Genomic DNA, 26,439 nt, shown 5'->3' with positions numbered 1-26,439 from the left:
AGTATAACAATATGAAAATATGTCATTTTGTGGATGCCATTGGAGACCTAAAACCTTTACAAAATTAGGACCATCACTATCAAAAGTCAATGGCATCTGTGGATCAATAGCTTTTACCGCAGATAATAATTCGGAGCAGTTGCTGGCCCATTTTCTCAATTCAAAACCTCCCTTTTCAAGCAAAGAGATCAGCTCTTGTTGTAATTTAAGAATGTCTTTCACTGATTCAGCACCAGCAACGCAGTCATCTACGTAGACCGATTCGTCTAAAACCTTGGCCGCTAGAGGATGATTATTTCGCTCAAAAGCGGCTAATTCTTTCAGGGTTCTTAAGGCTAAATAAGGCGCAGAAGATACTCCAAAAGTGACCCGATTTAAATGGTATTCCTTGATACTCTCATCGGTCGAAAAACGCCAAAGAAAACGTTGATATTTTCTATATTCTGGCTTGATCAGTATTTGGCAGTACATCTGTTTAATGTCGCAAACAAATACGTATGGGTATATTCGAAATCTTAACAAAATAGAGGACAAGTTTTGATGCAGTTTAGGTCCAGCAAACAGTGTATCATTCAAGCTTAAACCCGCGGTACCCTTTGCGCTAGCGTCGAAGACAACACGGAGTTTAGTAGAGACGCTGTCTGGTTTAAGCACACAATGATGTGGCAAATAAAATGCGGTTTTAGACTGATAATCTGAAGTAGAAACCTCGGAAATATATTCCTTTTCAATGTACTCTTTTATAAAATGTACGTATTTTAAATGAAGTTCAGGGTTTTTATGTAATCTAGACTCTAGATATGTAAATCGCCGAAGGGCTTGTGAGTATGTATCACCAAAGTTCGGGTCTTGATGTTTAAATGGAAGTGGAACTATGAATCTACCTGAAGCATCACGAGTCAACAAGGAAGTGTAGATACTTTCACAACGCTGTTCATCAGGAGACAACAACTTCCTAGAAGTTGGCACTTCTTCCAGTTCCCAGAATTTTTTAAGTGCTAGTTCCATATGAGGATTCAAAGAAACATGACAGCTAACGAGAGAAGAATTTGATGGTACATTTCCAGCTGGACCCTGTAAAATCCAACCAAAGATTGTTCTAAGTGCAACAGGTTGACCTGCGTGACCAAAGATTTGACCAGATCGTAGTATATAAGGTACTAATTCTGCACCCAACAGAATATCTATGGAACTAGGGATTTGAAATTGAGGATCAGCTAGAGGTAAGTCTTGAATGTGCTGCCAATTGGTGGTATCAATTACCATTTTCGGTTGGTCTGAGCAGACTTTGGGTAAAAGAATGGCTTCAAATTCAAACCCTGGCTCAGATTTGCCAAAAGGCTTAATAATACAATGGGCTTTACCATAAGTCGGATTAGAAATTTGGTTATTGATGCCTTCAAGAGGAGTAGAGCACGGGTAACGCTTTAAGCCTAAACGATTGGCACAGCGTTCCGAAATGAAGTTGGCCATGCTAGCCGTATCAAGTAAAATTCGCGCCTTTTGATAATTCCCGAAAGCATCAAGAATTTCAACGATAGCGGTAGATAGTAAAATTGATCTTTGGTGCCCAAATGGCGAGGTGCACGAGAGTGCTGAAGCCGTTGAGGCAGTTTGAGAGTTTTGTACTCCATCAGAGTTTTGAGCTGCATCTGCAAGGTTATTTGAGGCTTGTGGGCCGTGAAAAAATGATGATTGAGAAGTTCCAGAATTTTGATTGTAAATTCTTGGAGAACCTAAATGAAGCAATGTGTGATGTTGTAAGTTACACATTTTACACCGCACTGTAGAAAGACAGTTACGTACGGTATGACGTGAACGCATACAGTTGACACACAAATTGTGACTCTTAACCAAAGCCAGTCGTTCGTGAGGTGATTTAGCTAAAAATAAAGAACATCGATACAAAGCATGAGACGCTGTACATAAGGGGCACTTTCGATCGACTGCATTTTGTTGGCCCTTATCTAAAACATTATTATTAAATAAAACATCGGTTCTATGAGTGTCTTTGAACTGACATTTGCTTCGGGGATTTTGATTAGCAACCTCAGATTTACCTTTAGAAGCAGGCGTCATAAACTCCACCGACTCCAAAGCCTTGCATTGATTATTCAAAAAAGTTGACAGCATAGCATATGTGGGAAACTCTACAGTACTATGTTCAATTTCAAAATCCATTCTGGTTTTTGTATCGAGTTTTTGTAAAAGTATATTGAAGATTATGAAATCCCACGAATTTGTATCAAAATTCAAACCTCTCAAAGAAGCAAGATTTTCAGAAAAGGTGTCAATTAACCGGCGAATATCTTTAGCCGTAGGCTTGAAGATGGGTTGTGTCAAATAAATTTCATTGAAATATGCAGTGGCTAAAACACGCTTATTTTGGAAACGAGTCTTCAAGGCATCATATGCTATCTGATAATTTGGGGCAGTTAACGGAATGGACTTGATTAAGTTGAGAGCATCAGCTTTAAGTGATGTCGTTAAATAATGAAACTTTTCTATGTCTGATAGAGTTGGGTTAGTATGAATAACACTGTTAAATAAGTCGTAGAATGCAGGCCATTGCTTCAAATTTCCATCGAAAACAGGTATGTTGATTTTTGGAAGTTTTGGAGTTAAAGTTGAAGTAAACTGCGTTGACGTTTCCTGCTGAGCAGTCTCAGACAATGTAAGTTCACATTTTTTCCCTTTAACGTCATAAACATATTTATCTGCTAGACTTCGAATTTTATCTTCTAACTGAAATTCCGCGTCAGTTGAAATCAAAGAAACAATGGAGTTATGATACTCTCTAAACTCATCATGAATAGAGTCGACAAATTCCAATCTTGCAAACAAGTTTTGCTTATAAAACTGATCATCGGTATTATTCACCGCATAATTATAAATTTCTGACAATCTTTGTAATGACACTTTACGTCGCAGTCTAAGTTTATTCAGTTCGACAATGATATCTGCATCCGTCATTTTAGCTTATTGTTATTACTATACAAATTTAAATCAGATTTATATTTTAAATTGGTTTAAGAAATTGTCGACCCAAACTGAAAGTATACTACAAACTTGGTTTTTATCGCACGCAGATAAGCTAAAAATAGCCCAAACCCCAAATGCCTAAAATGCCCGAATGTACGGGTGATCAAGTGTACAGCAAAAAGTGTTCAAGTTGTTTTAAAGTAAAATAATAACGACGTACAAATCACAAAATGCAGATGAGTTGCTCAAAAATGTTTGTTGTGTGACGATTTTGCCAAGCAATTAGTAATTCTGAAGAGAAATGAGCTAATTGTTGGATATAAGTAATGTAATACTAATTAGATATTTCTGAAGAGAAATGAACTAATTCGAGAAAATATCCGGCTCGAAGTGGCCAAAATGTCGCAAATAGACTTTTGTGTTTAACATACGATTTTAAGTGGACTGTATTTAAATTAAACGATGCACATTAATAGGACTCACCTGCTCTTGTCGTTGTCACAAAATTATCGGTACCGAAGCCAGACTATTTGAAGCGGCTGTACGACGCGTACTGCCGGATTTTGTCCGCATAAATGTGCATTAACGCGAGGAATTTGTACATAAAAAATTACACTAAAAAAAACATGAAATCCCCGAATTAGTTCATTCGATCAACAACAGGGAATTAAAAAAAACTGTATGAGTTTCCAACAAGGAAACTACAGTCCTTCAAAATTCAGTTTAAAGAATTGGTTTCATGGCATGAAAGATTGTTTTCATTTTTCCGTCTTATTTTCGGCGTCACTGGATATTTTTCAAAAATTACAGTTACTTTTCTTGTTCAATTTGAAAAAATAAGTTTATTTTATAAAATTCTGATTTAATAACGTTCGTTTACGAGTTAATTGAGTTATTACGTTCAAAGACCCATACCCAACGCAGCCCAAATGGTGAAAATTTACTTAAGAAAATCAAAAAATGTCTTTATAGCCAGTTTTCATAGTTTTCAGACAAATTAAAAGACGTTAGTCTTGGAAATTGACTTAGAAACCAGTAAATTCACTTTAAAACGGTGAAAATTGACTTGAGAAGCTTAAAAATTGTCTTTGTAACCAATTTTCATAGTTTTTCGAAAAATTAAAAGACGTTAGTCTTGGAGATTGACTTAGAAACCAGTAAATTTACTTTGAAACGGTGGAAATGGACTTGAGAAGCTTAAAAATTGTCTTTGTAACCAGTTTTCATAGTTTTCGGAAAAATTAAAAGACGTTAGTCTTGGAAATTGTCTTAGAAACCATTTAATTGACTTTGAAACAGTGAAAATTGACTTGGGAAGCTTAAAAATGGTCTTTGTAACCAGTTTTCATAATTTTCAGACAAATTATAAAACGTTCGTCTTGGAAATGGACTTAGAAACCAGTAAATTGACTTTGAAACAGTGAAAATGGACTTGAGAAGCTTAAAAATTGTCTTTGAAACCTGTTTCCATAGTTTTCAGACAAATTAAAAGACGTTAGTCTTGGAAATTGACTTAGAAACCGGTAAATTCACTTTGAAACGGTGAAAATTGACTTGAGAAGCTTAAAAATTGTCTTTGTAACCAGTTTTCATTGTTTTCAGACAAATTAAAAGACCTTAGTCTCGGAAATTAACTTCGAAACCAGTAAATTTACTTTGAAACGGTGAAAATGGACCTCAGAAGCTTAAAAATTGTCTTTGAAACCTGTTTCCATAGTTTTCAGACAAATTAAAAGACGTTAGTCTTGGAAATTGACTTAGAAACCAGTAAATTCACTTTGAAACGGTGAAAATTGACTTGAGAAGCTTAAAAATTGTCTTTGTAACCAGTTTTTATTGTTTTCAGACAAATTAGAAAACGTTAGTCTTGGAAATTGACTTAGAAACCAGTAAATTGAGTTTGAAACGGTGAAAATGGACTTGAGAAGCTTAAAAATTGTCTTTGAAACCTGTTTTCATAGTTTTCAGACAAATTAAAAGACGTTAGTCTTGGAAATTGACTTAGAAACCAGTCAATTTACTTTGGAACGGTGAAAATGGACTTGAGAAGCTTAAAAATTGTCTTTGAAACCTGTTTTCATAGTTTTCAGACAAATTAAAAGACGTTAGTCTTGGAAATTGACTTAGAAACCAGTAAATTCACTTTGAAACGGTGAAAATTGACTTGAGAAGCATAAAAATTGTCTTTGTAACCAGTTTTCATAGTTTTCAGGCAAATTAAAAGACGTTAGTCTTGGAAATTGACTTAGAAACCAGTAAATTGACTTTGAAATGGTGAAAATGGACTTGGAAAGCTTAAGAATTGTCTTTGTAACCAGTTTTGATAGTTTTCAGAAAAATTAAAAGACGTTAGTCTTTGAAATTTAGTTACAAACCAGTAAATTGACTTTGAAATGGTGAAAATGGACTTGGGAAGCTTAAGAATTGTCTTTGTAACCAGTTTTCATAGTTTTCAGGCAAATTAAAAGACGTTAGTCTTGGAAATTGACTTAGAAACCAGTAAATTTACTTTGAAACAGTGAAAATGGACTTGAGAAGCTTAAAAATTGTCTTTGTTACCAGTTTTCATAGTTTTCAGACAAATTAAAAGACGTTAGTCTTGTAAATTGACTTAGAAACCAGTAAATTGACTTTAAAACGGTGAAAATGGACTTGAGAAGCTTAAAAATTGTCTTTGTAACCAGTTTTCATAGTTTTCAGAAATATTAAAAGACGTTAGTCTTGGAAATTGACTTAGAAACCAGTAAATTGACTTTGAAACAGTGAAAATTGACTTGGGAAGCTTAAAAATTGTCTTTGTAACCAGTTTTCACAGTTTTCAGACAAATTGAAAGACTTAAATTTTGAAAATTGACTTGAGAAGTTTAAAAATGTCTTTGTAGCCAGTTTTTATAATTTCCAGACAAATTGAAACACTTTAGTCTTGAAAATTGAATTGATTTAAAAGTAAACTTTTAGACTATTTTTAGTAGTAAAAAATGAGTTTTTTGCTCAACAATCTTTGTCCTGATTTCCGGACCGTTTTTAGTGTTTGAAATGCAGTTTCAGAACTTATTTTTTGACGGGCTATATATATGAATTATTGACACTTAAAACTGGACCACCCTCTACAGGGTAATTCAAATTCGACCCTCACCATTGGGATCTCAGAAACCATAAGAGATACGAGAAAGTTTAAATTGGGGCAAAGTTGCGCAATTTAAAGCTCAACCAAATGCTGTTTTAAAATTTTTGATTTTCCGAGTACTTCCGAAGATATCCGAAAAAAACTGAAAATTTGATTTTTTGTTTTTATTTATTTCTAACCTTATTTGAAGAGATATCCCAAAACTAAAAGCATCTTTTCATTGCCACTTTTTCCTAGCTATTCGATGATGGATACAAATTTGCCACACGACGTTTCGTTTTCTGTCAGTCATCATCAACTTTCTTTTTTCTTATGGGCGCCATATTGGATTTTTAGCCCACCAAATAGTACGTTTTATTCTGATTTTAGTGATGTATAATAACTTATGATTTGCTTCATAAACAACAAAATTATTCAATAAAAACTATTTTTACTTTAGTTATTGGCTTTGAGTTAATGGGCCGTTTTAAAAAATGTCATTATTTGACAGTACTTGTCAAACACGATAATTCGGATGATCAATCATAGTTAAAAATGTATCTAGAAAAGAAACCCCCGCAGAAAATGTTATTATTATACAAGCATTGCTGAACTATTTAGGTTAATCAGAAAAAGAGATTTGTTAGCATTATCTCTAACTTAAAAGGCATATTTATGTTTCCAAGAGAAAGATCATCATTTTAAGAACTTCATTTTTTGCCAAATTTCAATTTTGTATAATGTTAAGTGCAAGTTTATAGTTATTTATACAGTAAGTGACAAACCATTTTTTATTCATTCATATTTATTGAGTGAATAAACCGGTTTAAGTCACGTGTCTTATACAGTATTTTATTAAATTTCGACTTCTTATATTAAAAAAAAAACTAAAATTACAGTTCTATTAAATTTGCACCGCGCCCCGTAGATGTAACTTTGATGTTTGTTTGTTTACATCTGTAAATAGGCGAATGTCATTCAGAGTGATTTAATAGTTATTTATACAGCAAGTGACAAACCATTTTTTATTCACGAAAAGAACAACTAGGTCCACAAGCGTAGCGAGTGGCCTAAGCTCTTCGAGTGAATAAACCGGTTTAAGTCAAGTCACGTGTACACCTTTGTGACTAAGTATGTTCAGGCCAATTGCGTGTGACAAGTACTACCAAGTAATCTTCATAAAACGTCTCATTAACAAAGCTAACTAAGGTAAAATCTCTAAAAGCTCTAATGATCGTCCGAATTATCGTGTTTCACGATAATTCGGATGATTTGACAAGTACTGTCAAATAATGACATTTTTTAAAACGGCCCATTAACTCAAAGCCAATAACTAAAGTAAAAATAGTTTTTATTCAATTATTTTGTTATTTATGAAGCAAATCATATATTATTATACATCACTAAAATCAGAATAAAACGTACTATTTGGTGGGCTAAAAATCCAATATGGCGCCCATAAGAAAAAAGAAAGTTGATGATGGCTGCCAAAAAACGAAACGTCGTGTGGCAAATTTGAATCCATCATCGAATAGCTGAGAAAAAGTGGCAATGAAAAGGTGCTTTTAGTTTTGGAATATCTCTTCAAATAAGATTAGAAATAAATAAAAACAAAAAATCAAATTTTCAGTTTTTTTCGGATATCTTCGGAAGTACTCGGAAAATCGAAATTTTTAAAACTGAATTTGGTTGAGCTTTACATTGCGCAACTTTGCCCCAATTTAAACTTTCTCGTATCTCTTATAGTTTCCGAGATCCCAATGGTGAGGGTCGAATTTGAATTACCCTGTATATGTATCGTCTCTCTTGTATCGTTATGATCATTTTTACTGCAACGTTGCCAGTTACGCTAACAGAATAACATTTGTTTCATTTGTTGTCAAAATATCTTCAAACTACTCTTAAAATTTACTCAGTACAGATGAATTTAATAAACATTTTTTACAAATGGCCTTAATGAAACCATTATAAATATCTGCGATAAATTGCAAAGGAAAATACTGTCTATACAACCATTTTATTGTAAAATTTTAAACAAAACTCTTCAAAACAAAACAATTAATGGATCTTTGACAATCTGCATCGAAACTCGTAACACGTTTCATTCTAATCTAATTTGGCAACAGTGTCTCGAGATCTTAACTTGTCATCGTATTTGTGAAATTTTTATGTAAAATTATAGTTCAAAAAAACGATTATTTGTTTCATATTAGGCAACCAACCAATTTTCTGGACATTTATGAACATTTGTGACGACATCCCAATTTAGTTTGATATAATTATAGTTTCACTTTTTTTTAACTGTTAGTCAGTAGCTCTACTGGTTGCTGAGATATCCTAATTAGAGTTGAAAGGCAATTTGTGAGCAATAGTCAAATATGAGCTTATGAAAACTAGTGAAGCAGTTGAGCTAGCTGAATGAATTTCTGATTAATGATTCTACACTTAATACTTTACAATTCACACAAAAAATGGCGTCGATAATCCTACTAGTAACGAAAATATCCAATTTTTAGTGAAAACGTTGTTAAGCACTGAAAATTACCATTAACCTACTTTTAAGTCAATGAAAACCACTGAAGGACTTAAGTTATGAAAATTAATTTTGGATTATGTTATTTTACACTAAATTATCTTTGATTCACATAGAAAATGGCATTGATAACCCTATCAGTAACGAGAATATCTAATTTTTAGTGAAAAAGTTGTTAAGCACTGAAAATTACCATTTAACCTACTTTTAAGTCAATGAAAACTACTGAAGGACTTAAGTTATGAAACTGAATTTTGGATTATGTTATTGTACACTAAATTATCTTTGATTCACATGGAAAATGGCATTGATAACCCTATCAGTAACGAGAATATCCAATTTTTAGTGAAAAAGTTGTTAAGCACAGAAAATTTCCATTTAACCTACTTTTAAGTCAATGAAAACCACTGAAGGACTTAAGTTATGAAAATTAATTTTGGATTATGTTATTTTACACTAAATTATCTTTGATTCACATGGAAAATGGCATTGATAACCCTATCAGTAACGAGAATATCCAATTTTTAGTGAAAAAGTTGTTAAGCACTGAAAATTTCCAATTAACCTACTTTTAAGTCAATGAAAACCACTAAAGGACTTAAGTTATGAAACTGAATTTTGGATTATGTTATTGTACACTAAAATATCTTTGATTCACATGAAAAATGGCATTGACAACCCTATCAGTAACGAGAATATCCAATTTTTAGTAAAAAAGTTGTTAAGCACAGAAAATTACCATTTAACCTACTTTTAAGTCAATGATAACCACTGAAGGACTTAAGTTATGAAAATTAATTTTGGATTATGTTATTTTACACTAAATTATCTTTGATTCACATGAAAAATGGCATTGACAACCCTATCAGTAACGAGAATATCCAATTTTTAGTGAAAAAGTTGTTAAGCACAGAAAATTACCATTTAACCTACTTTTAAGTCAATGAAAACCACTGAAGGACTTAAGTTATGAAAATTAATTTTGGATTATGTTATTGTACACTAAATTACCTTTGATTCACATGGAAAATGGCATTGATAACCCTATCAGTAACGAGAATATCCAATTTTTAGTGAAAAAGTTGTTAAGCACAGAAAATTACCATTTAACCTAACCAACTACCCTACTTTTAAGTCAATGAAAACTGCTGAAGGAGTTGAGCTAGAAAAATGAATTTTGGATATGTTATTCCCTACTAAATTCTCAATAATTCACACAAAAAATAACCTCAATTTGTCCGTAGTAAACTCCAAAAAGCTGAATTTCATAAACATGGCAAGTTCTTCAAGTAGAAGGGCAAATATTTGAAAATGCATTATCCCATCAAAAACAACGTTGTTTGTACGGTCAACATAGCGGTATCAGAGCCATTTTTCCCCATTTTTCTGATTTAATTGAACCTAACCTGAAATTATGATTAGATACAGATATAACTCCAACGAGACGTCCAAAATCGATGGCAGTACCGCCTCCTCCTACTTGGGAGGCTCAATTGGTTCGCGCCCTTTACGCCTACTTGTCCAGTGGAGAAAACCAACTAAGCTTCCACGAGGGAGACCTTATCGCCTTAATTGGGGAACGTAACAAAGGATGGCAGTTTGGAGAGAACCTCAGAACCCAATGTAGTGGATGGTTTCCTTTAGCCTACACTGAAACCTTGGTCGACGATTCTCTAAGGTATTTTGCTGCAAATAGACTATTGTTTTTTCCATTAATCGTTAAATCCAGCACATTATTAGTAACTCCATGTGTTCTAATAAACATATTTTGATATAATATAACTAATAAACTTATTTTTAGTTCGCCAGTGCATCACCATGATGGAAACTCGCCAGGACAACAACACTCGATTACTCCAACCAATGCGATGCCTTCCTCGGTATCAGGTGCTCAGACGCCCTCTGGCGGCGTCCACACGCTAGAACAACCCTCTAGAATGTTCGGTGACACCTTACACTTGCACAGGTCCTCTAATAACGCCACCAAGCAGGTAGATTAGCTATTGGCTATTGGCTATAGGCTTTGGCTTTTCCCTTCCCTATTCTAAAGCATTTCACATATATATATATGGAAAATCAAAGTAAACTAGAATGACGTCAGAAAAGTAAACTTTCAGATCTTTGCGGTTTGTGACCTAATCACACACCGTTTTTGAGATATTGTCCCTATTTAATTTGATTTTCCTTATACAGGGTGGTCCAGTTTTAAATAGCCAGTCAAAAAATAAATTATCACTTTCGTGAAAAATGCTTACTAAAGAAAATACAATCCTTCAAAGTTCAGTATAAAAAATCGGTTTCTTGTCATAACACCGTCAGACCGTTGGACTATTTTTTATCAAATTTGGAACAAGTAGATATGAATCCATAACTCATCACATTCTTAATGTCCGATTTAAGTGATTTTTACATTATCTGATAGCTTAGACTGTACTTAATATGAAATAAAAAAATCGCGCTGGGCAGACTTAATACAGGGGCGTAGTAGCCTCAGAAACCGAGGAGAACAGCAAAAAGGTGAAATTTACTGTCCGCGAACGGCAAAAACGCCATAAGTCACATTCTAAATGTCCGATTTAAGTGATTTTTGCATCATCTGATAGCTTAGACTGTACACAATCTGCAGTAAAAAAAATCGCGCTGGGCAGACTTAATACAGGAGCGTGGTAGGCCCAGAAATCCAGGAAAACAGCAAAAACGTGAAATTTACAGTCCGCGAATAACAAAAACGCCATAACTCACATTCTAAATGTCCGATTTAAGTGATTTTTGCATCATCTAATAGCTTAGACTGTACTTAATCAGAAATAAAAAAATCTCGTTGGGCAGACTTAATACAGGGGCATAGTAGCCCCAGAAATCCAGGAAAACAGCAAAAACGTGAAATTTACGGTCCGCGAACGGCAAAAACGCCATAACTCACATTCTAAATGTCCGATTTAAGTGATTTTTACATCAACTGATAGCTTAGACTGTACTCAATCTACAGTAAAAAAAATCGCGATGGTCAGACTTAATACAGGGGCGTAGTAGCCCCAGAAACTTAGGGAAACAGCAAAAACGTGAAATTTGCTGTCCGAGAACGGCAAAAACGCCATAACTCACATTCTAAATGTCCAATTTAAGTGATTTTTGCATCATCTAATAGCCTAGATTGACTTAAACTGAAATAAAGGAATCGCGCTGGGCAGACTTAATACAGGGGCGTAGCAGTCCCAGAAACTTAGGAAAACAGCAAAAACGTGAAATTTACTGTCCGCGAGCTGCAAAAACGCCATAACTCACATTCTAAATGTCCGATTTAAGTGATTTTTGCATATTCTAATAGCTTAGACTGTACTTAATCTGAAATAAAAAAATCGCGCTGGGCAGACTTAATACAGGGGCGTAGTAGCCCCAGAAATCCAGTAAAACAGCAAAAACCTGAAATTTACTGTCCGCGAACGGCAAAAACGCCATAACTCACATTCTAAATGTTTGATTTAAGTGATTTTTACATCAGCTGATAGCTTAGACTGTACTCAATCTACAGTAAAAAAAATCGCGATGATCAGACTTAATACAGGGGCGTAGTAGCCCCAGAAACTTAGGAAAACAGCAAAAACGTGAAATTTTCTGTCTGCGAACGGCAAAAACGCCATAACTCACATTCTAAATGTCCGTTTCAGTGATTTTTGCATCAGCTGATAGCTTAGACTGTACACAATCTGTAGTAAAAGGATCGCGCTAGGCAGAGTTAATAAAGGAGCGTAGTAGCCCCAGAAACCCAAGAAAACAGCAAACACGTGAAATTTACTGTCCGCGAGCAGCAAAAACGCCATAACTCACATTCTAAATGTCCGATTTAAGTGATTTTTGCATCATCTGATAGCTTAGACTGTACTCAATCTACAGTAAAAAAATCTGTTGGGTCAGACTTAATGCATGGATAAGAAACCCGAGAAAACAGCAAAAAGGTGAAATTTACTGTCCGCGAACGGCAAAAACGCCATAACTCACATTCCAAATGTCCGATTTAAGTGATTTTTACATCGTCTGATAGTTTAGACTGTACTCAATCTACGGTAAAAATAATTGCGATAGTCAGACTTAATACAGGGGCGTAGTAGTCCCATAAACTTAGGAAAACAGCAAAAACGTGGAATTTACTGTCCGCGAACGGCAAAATCCCCATAACTCACAATCTAAACGTCCGATTTGAGTGATTATTGCGTCATCTAGTAGCTTAGACTGTACTCAATCTACAGTAAAAAATCAGCTTGTTCATACTTAATGCAGGGGCGTAGCAGCACAAGAGTTAGTCTTCGCACACATTGAAGTTTCAGGGACGGCGTCTCCACATTTTTGTGCAAAAAAATTAACCGAGTTTTGAAAAGTTTTTTTGAAAAATGAACCGATTAAGAAAGTTTTTATGAGTAAAAACAGTGTAAAATTTGATTTCCAAGCCGTCACAAGTCTGAAAAATTACTCTTATGGACTGAATAGCTTAAAATTCCATTTTTTGAAAGTACAAAAATTTGATTCACTCCTATTTATAGATGAAAGTTATCTGAAAAGTGAGATTCAAGTTTAAAATAGTCTAAAACTTCTTTCTAAGCTGCATAGTCTGAAATTAGATTTTCTGGACTACCAGCTTGATTCGTGATTTTTGTGAGTGAAGCCAGGGTGAAATTGGATTTCCATATGCTGCCAATAGTCTGAAATTCACTTTTATGAACTGATTAGCTTAAAAGTCAGTTTTCTGGACTACCAAACGTTTCATTTATGTTCTTTACGAGTAAAAACAGTGTGAAAAAAATTAGAGCATTTCAAAGAAATTCAGACTGTTTTTAGTGCTTTAAGACAGAAAAATCAAGTTTAAGAGTTCAGTTTCAGACTATTCAGTGATAAAAGTAAAAAATGTTACGATATTAGTCTTGGACACTAATTTTTAGAATATAACTAGTCTGAAATTTTTATTTGGACTGTTAGCAGTGTTTAATTGAATTCAGTCCAGAAAATTTAGTTGTATACCAGTGAAAGTCCTGAAAATAGACTTTTGGACTCTTTTTAGTCATTTCTAGCCATAAAAGTCCACTTTTAGACTATTTTTAGTAGTAAAAACTGAGTTTTATGCGCAACAATCTTTGTATGGATTTCCGGACTGTTTTTAGTGCTTAAAATCCAGTTTTAGACACTCGACAATGGATTGCAGTCTGAAAAAACGAATTTTAAGACTATTCCTAGTAGTAAATAACAAGTTTTTAGACTATTCAGAATTTTCCGACCTTTGGTTCAGGAGAAAATGTTCTATTGGTGCTGCGAGAGTTATGTGAAAGTCCACAAAATTTCAAAAGTTTCTCTAAAATTTTCAATTGAGATGCTTGAATTTTTCAGAAGTGTTAAAGGGACGGTAGTTTCAGAAATTTTTTCAGCATTTTCCGTCTATTGGTTCCGAAAAAAAATGCTTTTTTTGTGTTCTGAGAGTTATGAGAAGGTCCAGGAAATTTCAAAAGTTTCTCAAAAAATCAATTTTTTAAAAATATCATTTCTGAATAAAATAAATCACTTCCAGACCGTTTCTGAGCAGGTTTAACCATTTTTACCTCCTCAAAGTCATTTCTGAGGCAGTTTTAGAATTTATTGAACGCCGACTTTTTAAACTGAAATTTGTAGGGTTGTATCTTCCTTAGGAAGCGTGTTTCAGGAAAATGACATAAAATGCATGTCTGGTTAGTTTTTGATGGACTATTGAATTCGGTGACTTATTGACACTTAAAACTGGACCAACCTGTATAATCTAAGGGGAGTTGTAACAAAAATGTGATTGCAGATTCGACGAGCGATCGGTACTAATAACATACCGCCACCGGCCGCCCCCGCCCCAGTTCCCACCCCCTCTCTTCCCTATCACAAATCGAACCTTCCCCAGTCTCAAAGTACCAACTTTGGTACGCAAAAATCTGTGATGGAGTCAGTGCAGTACTCGGCTCCTGGTATCAAGTCGTCGGCGTCAGCTTTCAATTTTGGCACAGCCAATCAGAGCACAGGACCGTACTCCACCCATCCTGCATCAGCTAGGGAACGTCCTAACGCCGGATCTGGATTACCTTTGCATTTACAGGCGAAAGGTGGTAAAATTGGTAAGTGAACAAAAGTAATATCGAATGAATGGAAAACAAGAACACAAAGCCCATCATCAGGAGCCTTCCTACGAAAAGGAGTCAGTGAAACTCATTGTAAAGATGTTAAGATAATACAGTGTAGTATAACGGAACATACTTATAGTCTAACTAGAGAGGAGAGACCAAACAAGCCTTATTTGGAGAAAAAACACAAAACTATGACCATTTTTACAAAGGGTTTCACCATCTTCCCTTTGTAGCCAGCCAGCGTATTTCACATCTTATAAGCGTCTGATGATGGGCATTTATAAGCTCGAAACCTGTCGAGCGTTCCTCTGGCTTGATCAGAAGTTAAAATTTGTTTTGTGTTCTTGTTTTCCATTCAATTAAATACACCTCCACTATGAGAACCTGGTCTACTGCTTCACTCTAAAGTAATATCGTCATCTTTTAGTAAATGTAATGATGATCAAAATTCAATAAAATTCAAATTTCAATAATTTAATGAAAACCAACCGTGTAATGGCACGCATTAGGCTACACTCTGTGTTTTTCGCTTTCTGGCAAGTTGAAACAATGGATACGTTCACCCGACGTCAGCAGCTTAGAAGCTAAGTAAGCAGTCCTAACCAACTAAATAGGACCGCTTACTTAACCTCTAAGCCGCTGACGTCGGGTGAACGTACCCAATGTTGCCAAGTCTACTGTTAAAACGATACATCTACCGTTTTTAATACGATTGCCATTATGTGAGTTATGAAATATTTTATATACTGCGAATTACCAAAACATGTTTTATTTTGCAGTGTTATTTCAAGTTTGACACCACTTTTCTCCCGGACTGTACCAAATTTTGTAGTGTTTTTAAGCCATCGAATAGGAAATTTAATGGGGATTCCAAAAATGTACTTAAAATGGTCATTTTCTCACTCCGTGGGTTTTACACGCGATTTTGTCCCTGACGGTCTTTACAAACTGTATTTTTGACAGTTCAAACTTTGACATCACTTTTCTCCCTGACTGTCCCAAATTTTGTAGTGTTTTTTTACGCTGTCAAATAGGAAATTTAATACGGATTCCAAAAATGTGCTTAAAACAGTCATTTTCTAATTCCAAGTGGGATTTACACGCGATTTTGTCCCTGACGGTCTTTACAAACTGTATTTTTGCCTGCTCCAATTTTGACATCACTTTTCTCACTGACTGTCCCAAATTTTGTAGTGTTTTTGTATGCTGTCAAATAGGAAATTTAATAAGGATTCCAAAAATGTGCTTAAAACAGTCATTTTCTAATTCCAAGTGGGATTTACACGCGATTTTGTCGCTGACAGTCTTTACAAACTGTATTTTTGTCAGTTTAAACTTTGATACCACTTTTCTCACTGACTGTCCCAAATTTTTTAGTGTTTATAAGCCATCGAATAGGAAATTTAATGGGGATTCCAAAAATGTGCTTAAAATGGTCATTTTCTTAATCCAAGTGGGTTTTACACGCGATTTTGTCCCTGACGGTCTTTACAAACTGTATTTTTGACAGTTCAAACTTTGATGCCACTTTTCTCACTGACTGTCCCAAATTTTGTAGTGTTTTTAAGCCATCGAATACGAAATTTAATGAGGATTCTAAAAATGTGCTTAAAATGGTCATTTTCTTAATCCAAGTGGGTTTTACACGCGATTTTGTCCCTGACGGTCTTTACAAACTGTATTTTTGACAGTTCAAACTTTGACACCACTTTTCTCACTAACTGTCCCAAATTTTGTAGTGTTTTTTTATGCTGTCAAATAGGAAATTTAATAAGGATTTCAAAAATGTGCTTAAAACAGTCATTTTCTAAATACAAGTGGGGTTTACACGCGATTTTGTACGCGAACTGTATTTTTGACAGTTCAAACTTTGACATCACTTTTCTCACTGACTGTCCAAAATTTTGTAGTGTTTTTTTACGCTGTCAAATAGGAAATTTAATACGGATTCCAAAAATGTGCTTAAAACAGTCATTTTCTCAATCCAAGTGGGTTTTACACGCGATTTTGTCCCTGACGGTCTTTACAAACTGTATTTTTGGCTGCTCCAATTTTGACATCACTTTTCTCACTGACTGTCCCAAATTTTGTAGTGTTTTTGTATGCTGTCAAATAGGAAATTTAATAAGGATTCCAAAAATGTGCTTAAAACAGTCATTTTCTAATTCCAAGTGGGATTTACACGCGATTTTGTCGCTGACAGTCTTTACAAACTGTATTTTTGTCAGTTCAAACTTTGATACCACTTTTCTCACTGACTGTCCCAAATTTTGTAGTGTTTTTAAGCCATCGAATAGGAAATTTAATGGGGATTCCAAAAATGTGCTTAAAATGGTCATTTTCTTAATCCAAGTGGGTTTTACACGCGATTTTGTCCCTGACGGTCTTTACAAACTGTATTTTTGACAGTTCAAACTTTGATGCCACTTTTCTCACTGACTGTCCCAAATTTTGTAGTGTTTTTAAGCCATCGAATACGAAATTTAATGAGGATTCTAAAAATGTGCTTAAAATGGTCATTTTCTTAATCCAAGTGGGTTTTACACGCGATTTTGTCCCTGACGGTCTTTACAAACTGTATTTTTGACAGTTCAAACTTTGACACCACTTTTCTCACTAACTGTCCCAAATTTTGTAGTGTTTTTTTATGCTGTCAAATAGGAAATTTAATAAGGATTTCAAAAATGTGCTTAAAACAGTCATTTTCTAAATACAAGTGGGTTTTACACGCGATTTTGTACGCGAACTGTATTGTTGACAGTTCAAACTTTGACACCACTTTTCTCACTGACTGTCCCAAATTTTGTAGTGTTTTTTTATGCTGTCAAATAGGAAATTTAATAAGGATTCCAAAAATGTGCTTAAAACAGTCATTTTCTAATTCCAAGTGGGTTTTACACGCGATTTTGTCGCTGACGGTCTTTACAAACTGTATTTTTGTCAGTTTAAACTTTGATACCACTTTTCTCACTGACTGTCCCAAATTTTTTAGTGTTTATAAGCCATCGAATAGGAAATTTAATAGGGATTCTAAAAATGTGCTTAAAATGGTCATTTTCTTAATCCCAGTGGGCTTTACACGCGATTTTGTCCCTGACGGTCTTTACAAACTGTATTTTTGACAGTTCAAACTTTGACACCACTTTTCTCACTAACTGTCCCAAATTTTGTAGTGTTTTTTTATGCTGTCAAATAGGAAATTTAATAAGGATTTCAAAAATGTGCTTAAAACAGTCATTTTCTAAATACAAGTGGGGTTTACACGCGATTTTGTACGCGAACTGTATTTTTGACAGTTCAAACTTTGACACCACTTTTCTCACTGACTGTCCCAAATTTTATAGTGTTTTTTTATGCTGTCAAATAGGAAATTTAATAAGGATTCCAAAAATGTGCTTAAAACAGTCATTTTCTAATTCCAAGTGGGTTTTACACGCGATTTTGTCGCTGACGGTCTTTACAAACTGTATTTTTGTCAGTTCAAACTTTGATACCACTTTTCACACTGACTGTCCCAAATTTTGTAGTGTTTTTAAGCCATCGAATAGGAAATTTAATGGGGATTCTAAAAATATACTTAAAACAGTCATTTTCTAAATACAAGTGGGTTTTACACGCGATTTTGTCCCAGACGGTCTTTACAAACTGTATTTTTGGCAGCTCAAACTTTGACATCACTTTTTTCCCTGATTATCCCAAATTTTGTAGTGTTTTTAAGCCATCGAATAGGAAATTTAATGGGGATTCTAAAAATGTGCTTAAAATGGTAATTTTCTCACTCCAAGGGGGTTTTACTCGCGATTTTGTCCCTTAGTATCCTTTCTTCCTTCTTGCCTAGTTCTGCCACATTAGGAAACTGTCCATCAATATGGGAGATTCAATCTCCCATATTTCAGGCAGCCCGCAATACACCTATCTCATGGCGAAATTCTCACGAGTTCCTTAAAAATACGGTCCCATAATTTTATAGGCGATTTTGTCCCTGACTTACTACAAACTGCGTTTTTGGCAGTTCAAACTTTGACACACTTGAAGATTCTAAAAATATGCTTATAACCTTTTCTTACTCCCAAGTGGATCACGTGACTGCTTGGCTAAATTATCTTCCGAAACCACGTGAAATCTGTCACTAATGTCAAAATTAGCCTAGAATCTGCAAAAATTACAGTTTAACACCGTTTTCGACACGTATTGAATAAAAATCTGTATTTTTGGTTTATATTTTTGACCGCCACTTACTGGCCGACACAATTTTTGTAACATCATTCAGACCATTAATTTTAATAATTAACAGTGAATATGCCTTTCTAGTAATAGAAAAATGCCCATAAGGCCCTAGAACGTCCACTTTTTTTCAATTGGCTCATTAGACCTTTATACATTGGCTTGTAATAGCCATGTTTGAGTTAGTTTAAGCCCCGCATGAGCAAGCAGAAAAAATATGACAAACCCCCATTTGCACTCTCATATTTTAAATCAAGTTTAAGTTAAGGGTGGTTCATACATCAGGACAATGGAAACTAGGTAACAAGGGCGATGGAATCCAGCCATGAGCCCACAAAAAAGGAACTATTTAGTGTTTTTAAATTTTTTTGGGTCCATTTTACGATACTAGGCTATTCAGCTTTGTATTACAAAAATTTTTAATTTTCTTGACTTGACAACACTGAGTTGAAACGAAATTATTCCTAGGCGGTGCAGTAGGAAATGCCTCCCTACATTCCAGCAACGACTCGGGTTTCTCCAACGATCCCCCACCTCAGCCAGAAGTGGACTACTCAGACGACGACTCCATGCCCGGACAAACCAAACACTCAAATCGGTAAGCCAAAAACGGTTTTCTAGTATTTTCCAGTAGGCCAGCTTTTTCTACTGTTTTGTTGCTGACTTTGTTTGCGTTTGCTTTACAGCCGTCAGACGAGAAAATCCGACATGAATAATAACAAAGGACGCAATCAGCCTAAACTGTCTACCAGCCATGGTAATCTGATGGAGAGCCGTTACTTGACCTCTGACCTAACAGAGGCATCCAAAGTAAAGGTGAAAAGAACTAAGTCTTTTTGGAAGTTTGGTAAAAACAGCTCCGATTCGGAGATATTGGAAGGGATGGCGTTGTGGAGGCATCGTGATTTGGTGGATCTTGAGGACAAAAGTCCTAACAGCCAAGCTAGGATCAGGAAACCGAGTAGAGATGAGTCAAATGACTCGGATCGTACCATTAACAACAACAACAACCAAGAAGTGGTCAAGCCACAGAAAGAAAGCAAAAAGAAGGAGAAGCCAAAGAAACAGCAAGACGTTTTTGATGATGAAGATGATGTGTACGGATCAAGTTACCAATTCCTGGATGACGAAGGAGATGGACTGATGCTCAAAACTGTTAACAGAAGAAACATCCTCAAGCAGTATGACTTGGAAGAAGACTCAGCATCGGAAATGACAATCAGTGATGATCCGTATGATTGCATTATGGTAGACGATCAGAAGGTCAGGAAAAGGGATGGACAGTTTCCTAATGTGGCAGAACTAGGCAAGAAGCTAGAGAAGCTCTCCAAGTCAAGCAAATACTCTCCTGACAGGCCTCAGGAGATCACTGTGAAGGAGAAGAACGAAATCAACGCTAGACGTAGCAAATCCCGTGATAGAGACATCATAGAAGTGCAAACTGTTAGAGAATCATCAGTTAGTGAACGCTACTACTCTGAGTCAACTAAAAAAGGACAGAAACAACAGCATAAAGTAGAGACAGAAAAACAACCTCGTAGCAGTAAGAAGTATTACGATTCACCAAATGAATCGGAGGTGGGTGACAACAGACAGTTTCTACCAAGAACCAAACTGTCCAAAAGCAACAGTACCAGTTCCAAGTACGAGGAAAACCAAAGCTTACTAGACTACGGTGAAACGTTACAAAAACGAATGAAAAACCCCGAGTACAACTCAAAGTATGACGAAAAATCCGCTCAAAATGGCAACATGTACGGCCCTTGGTACGATTTATGGGGTTTGGACGCTTCCGCAGCTAGAAAGTAGACGCCATGTTGCATGTAGCTTGTGTTTTGTTTTGCGATTGTTAGGTTAGTTTGATGGGGATGTTGTTGCAGGTCTCCGTGCTCAAGTTTTGCGACCATCAAAGCGAGAAAGCCGAGCGCTGCTGCCGATCGCACCAACTCTCTTATATTAGAATAAGTTTTTAGTTGCTTTGTTGACTTTCTAGAAAAAAACCGTGTGACAGACAGAGAAACTGATTGATAATTGCTAGCGCGAAACAAAGACAGAAAATATGTTGCTGCAACTCTTTAATTTACTAGTTTTGACTGTTGGATCTCTCAAACAATGTTGCCAGGTCTACCGTTTAAACGTTGTTATGGTTCTTTCACTGTTCTCCTGTTTTTTAATGTAATCTACCGTTTTTAATGCCATTATGTGAGTTGCCGTTGCCACATGTTTTATTTTGCAATGTTTGACACCGCTTTTCTCACTGACTGTACTAAATTTTGTACTGTTTTCCTTTTCAAGCTACATAATATGAAAATTAATGAGGATTCTAAAAATGTACTTAAAACAATCATTTTCTTACTCCATGAGGGATTTACAGGCGATTTTGTCCTTGACTGTCTCTACAAACTGTGTTTTTGACAGTTCAAATTTTGATACCACTTTTCTTCCTGACTGTACCAAATTTTGTTGTGCTTTTTCAGGATATTGAATTGGAAATCTAATGAAAATTCTTAAAATGTGCTTAAAACAGTCATTTTTTCACTCCAAGTGGGTCTCACAAGCGATTTTGTCCTTGACTGTCTCTACAAACTGTGTTTCTGGCAGTTCAATCTTTGATACCGTTTTTCTCCCTTACTGTACCAGATTTTGTACTGTTTTTCAGATTTTGAAATTCTACAAATGCGCTTCAAACATTTTCTTACACCAAGTGAGTCACTTGCTGCTGTTTTGCCAAAATAATTCCAGAAAACTTAAACGTCTATGTTTCTGTTTTGTTTCATTTTGAGGTTAAAGTTTATTTTTGTTTGTTGTTTATGTCTTAGATAGTTATCGCAACGGAACTGTTATTCAAACATACAAATATTCAAATATAAATGCAGAAACTAGACCAAACAGTAAACATAAACATTAATTCAACAAAATAATTAGGAATGGTCCATTAGTCAAAATTTGGCATCCCAATCCATGAATTCAGGTAGACATGTGACAACATTGTCGCGAAGCAATCGCCTACTAGACTTTTTATTGGATTTTCTGTCTTTGTTTCGCCTGTGTAATTATCAATGTTTCCCTGTCAGTTACACGGTTTATTTTTACCTGTATGTATTACATTGACATACTGAGTGAAATAAGTGTTCGTTATTTTGAATATTGCCTGGATGAGTCAAATTAACATACAAGAATAACTAATTGAAGCTAAAAGCAGAAAGTAGTTGATAATTCAACTTTTTTAACGTTTCAAAGCCTCTTGTAGAAGTTTCTAGAATTTTCCATCAAGTTCTAGTACTTCTAAGAGACTTTTAGCACCTTTCTAAAATAACTTGCAGCAATGAACCTTCTAGATATGTACGTTGATACAATATGGACGTTTTGCCACCAAACTTAGCAATTTTTCGCTTCTAACCCTCTAACCACCCTACAAATTTCAACCCTTTCACTCTTACCGCTTTTGAATTTTCAACGCCCTCTAGCGGCCAAACGGTGCAACCAATCCACTCGAGTAATATTTTTATTTAGCCCTTTTTATTTATGGGTCTTTTGCTCTAAACTTGAAAATAATAAATAATTTACAGGGTGAAAATTTCAACTCTCTCACAAGTACCGATATGGAATTATTTGTCTTTGAATTTTCAACACACTCTAGCGGCCAAACCGTGCAGTCAAATCACTCGTGTAATGGCATTTTCGGAAAGCTCCTAATCTGCTCTATCTTTTCCATTCTTGAGCCTTTTGCCCTAAATTTAAAAATAAGGGAGTTATTAAGGGTTGAACAGCCGGCTGCACTGTTGGAAAAATTGGTTAGAGGGAGGTTTTGTGACCAAACTAAGCAGAAAATTGCTTTTTTCAAAATCATAATCGTTTTATTATTATTAATTAATTATACTGGATAATTATTAATATAATATATCATCCGGTATATTAATTGAAATGCTTTTATTTAATCCTTAAGGCATAAATTTGCGGAAAAAATTCAATTATACAGTTTGGCAACACTGCAACAATAAATTTTCAATATTTAATTATTATACTTTCTGAGCCCGTTAACCATTGTCTATGTACTTGTACATAAGCGATATTAATTTTTAGTTATTTACATAAAAGTATACATACAATTATTTGCACTTATACAGTGGTGATTCTCTTCGCTAAGCCACTATGTATAATACATGTACAGGGTGATCTAGTTTTAAATGTCAATAATTTACCATTCGATAGCCCATCAAAAAATAAGTTGACATGCATTTCATGTCATTTTCCTGAAAAATGCTTCCTAAGGAAAATACAGTTCTTCAAAGATCATGATAGATTGAAAGACTTAAGCCTTGAAAATTGACTTAGAAACCAGCAAATTCACTTTGAAACGATGAAAATTGACTTGAGAGGCTTAAAAATTGTCTTTGTAACCAGTTTTCATATTTATCAGACAAATTGAAAGACTTTAGTCTTGAAAATTGACTTAGAAACCAGCAAATTCACTTTGAAACTGTGAAAATTGACTTGAGAGGCTTAAAAATTATCTTTGAAACCAGTTTACATAGTTTTCAGACAGATTGAAAGACTTTAGCCTTGAAAATTGACTTAGAAACCACCAAATTCACTTTGAAACGGTAAAAATTAACTTGAGAAGCTTAAAAATTGTCTATGCAACCAGTTTTCATAGTTTTCAGGCAAATTGAAAGACTTTAGTCTTGAAAATTGACTTAAAAACCAGCAAATTCACTTTGAAACGGTGAAAATTGACTTGAGAGGCTTAAAAATTGTCTTTGTAACCAGTTTTCATAGTTTTCAGACAAATTGTATGACTTTAGTCTTGAAAATTGACTTAGAAACCAGCAAATTCACTTTGAAACGGTGAAAATTGACTTGAGCAGCTTAAAAATTGTCTTTGCAACCAGTTTTCATAGTTTTCAGACAAATTGAAAGATTTTAGTCTTGAAAAATGACTTAGAAATCAGTAAATTAACTTTGAAACGATGAAAATTAACAATATTACATGTCAAAATATTATTTGAAGGGTCACGTGACCGTTTTTATGTTTTAACAGATATTTTTTAAGGCAAAATAGGTCACGTTACCTTTCCAATCATCAAATTTAGATTTAATAAAGGCCACGTCTTAAAAATGAAATTCATAATGTCACATGACACTTTTAACTGTCAAAATATTATTTTAAGGGTCACGTGATGGTTTTTAAGTTTGAACAGATATTTTTAAAGTTACGTGACTCTTTTTACAGTGGAAATAGTCACGAGCAAACTTATTTGATCACGTGACTTTTTTTGCGGCAAAACCGAATTCTGAAGGTTACATGATTGTTTTAAACTGATACACGTATAGTTTCTACGTTTAGACTGATATTTTTAAAGTCATGTGACCTCCTTTAAGGTGCAAATGGTCCCGTGACTCTATTTTAACGTCAAAATATGTTTCATAGTTTTCAGATAAATTCAAAGACTTTAGTTTTGAAACTTGACTTAGAAATCAGTAAATTGAGTTTGAAACCACAACCAATTTTCAATATTTTTGTCTTGAAAATAGTCTTAAACACAGGACTTTTTACTTTGCTTTTGAATTTCTTACCACTCTGGACTATTTTTAGTGCTTTAAATCTGCTTTCAACTTGGAAAATCAAGTTTTGAGGCTATCTTCACCAGGTTTTTGACATAGCAGACTTAAAAAACAATTTTTACATTTTCCATAAGCTAAAAATTGCAATTTCAAGTTTGGTCACTATTAAATTGACTTCTATACACCTCAGTGTTAAAAATTCGAGCATTTCTTAAACATCAAGACTGTTTTTAGTGCCTTAAGACTGTTTTCAGCCCTAAAAATCGAGTTTCAAAACTATCTTTTGTGCTCTGACAGTTTTGTAAAGGTTCAGGAAATTTAAAAAATTTCGAAAAAATCAGTTTTTAATTGAGAAGCTTGAATTTTTCAGAAATGTTAAAGCAGTAGTTGGAATTTTTTTTCGAATTTTTCTCTCTTTGGTTATCGAGGAAATACTCTTTTTGTGCTGCGAGAGTTTTTCTCAACGTCGAGGAAATTTCAAAAATGTCTCAAAAATTTTTTTTTTTATTTTGAGAAGCTTGAATTTTTCAGAAATGTTAAAAGGACTGTTGGTGTATTTTCAAAAATTTTTGCATAATGTCAAACATTTTTTTATTGGTTCCCGACAAAATGCTCTTTTTGTGCTGGGAGAGTTATGTGAGAAACCAGAAAATTTCAAAAATTCAGTTTTTAAATGAGAAGCTTTAATTTTTGAGAAGTGTTAGAAAGATTGTTGGAGTACTTTCAAAAAATTTTTCAGAATTTTCCGACTTTTGGTTCCGGAGAAAATGTCCTTTTGGTGCTCTGAAAATTTTGGAGAAAATTTCAAAAATTTCTCAAAAGTTCAGTTTTTAATTGAGAAGCTTGAATATTTTAGAAATGATGTTAAAGGGCTGTTCAGGAATTTTTTTCAAAATTTTCCGACTTTTGGTTCCCATTCTATTATTGACACTTAAAACTGGACCACCCTGTATTTTTTACACTTACTCAGCATAATAAATATTAATCTTCGCTATCATTATTTTCTGTATATAATTTACTTACTATTGGTGGTTGGGAATAAGTGCAATAAATCGTATGCAAATTAGTCCATATTTTAAGGAATAGCGTTTATACAGTTCAAATATGACAATGTTGCCAAATCGGACCTTATTTTTTTTAAGTATTACAGTTCGGCAATAAGACCCTTAAAACCATACTTTAGATGAGGACTATTGACAATGGACTGTGATTTAATAGTTAATAGAAAATATAAAATAAAAAAAATAAATATATACTATTTAAAATAATGTATAAATGTCTTAAATTGGTTTTTACACTCCAATTTTGTTAATCATTATTGTATTTGTGCTTGCTAAAACACAATTTAGGTCCAATTGCTTTGGACAAGTTCAAATTAAACAAAAGTGTTCTAATTTAATGACAGTTGGGTGGTTGTTGCCTATTTTGTTGGGTTTATTAGAAAAAAACAACATTTCTTGATAAACTAAAGAGTTGTAGAGTACATTCTACTCCTCATTTTATTTGGCGCCATCTACCAGCCTGACGGTGAAAGCTACAATCTCAACAAGAGTTACCTATTTTTTCTTCATTTTCAGTAATGTTCTTCCTTCCTTTCTATTAGCCCATCCTCGTTCACTCCTCCTCCTGTCTGACTCCTGTCTTGAGGGGCTTGGATCTGGTTTCTCCATTCAGTGGTTCTGGATGTCGTTCCTCCACCTCATCTTGACCATGGAATGAAATTTCCAAGAGAAGTGTGGATAGAATGTGACGGAAAATGCTGACAACGGCGGTTCCTGTCACATTCTAGAAGCCTCTCCTTGTCGTCCGACATTTCTTTTTGCTTTCCTAGGTGGCCCTTTTTTGTCAGTACTACTACTAAGGGCAGTACTGAGTGAAGTTTTTAGCTTTATCTCTTA

General features: G+C 34.6%; 1 protein-coding gene across 2 annotated transcripts in view; it reads left to right on the top strand.

Annotated features, from left to right (window-relative positions):
• Positions 1-26,284, top strand: part of IRSp53 (Insulin receptor substrate 53 kDa) — a 229,710-nt gene extending 203,426 nt beyond the window's left edge. The window contains exons 11-16 of one of the 2 annotated variants that reach the window (XM_081983487.1): positions 10,044-10,299; positions 10,423-10,612; positions 14,434-14,743; positions 19,445-19,574; positions 19,663-20,799; positions 20,857-26,284. In XM_081983487.1, the coding sequence (XP_081839613.1) occupies positions 10,044-10,299; positions 10,423-10,612; positions 14,434-14,743; positions 19,445-19,574; positions 19,663-20,785 (2,009 nt within the window). In that variant the 3' untranslated portion in view covers positions 20,786-20,799; positions 20,857-26,284. Of the gene's footprint in view, positions 1-10,043; positions 10,300-10,422; positions 10,613-14,433; positions 14,744-19,444; positions 19,575-19,662 lie in introns of both variants that reach the window. The other variant, XM_081983486.1, reaches the window with a different exon arrangement.
• Positions 26,285-26,439: the final 155 nt, after the last annotated feature.

The sequence above is a fragment of the Ips typographus genome, linkage group LG7 (genome assembly GCF_016097725.1).
Source record: "Ips typographus isolate SLU linkage group LG7, UJ_Ityp_2.0, whole genome shotgun sequence".
Lineage (NCBI taxonomy): Eukaryota > Metazoa > Arthropoda > Insecta > Coleoptera > Curculionidae > Ips > Ips typographus.
This window is presented reverse-complemented; position numbering and strand designations above follow the sequence as displayed.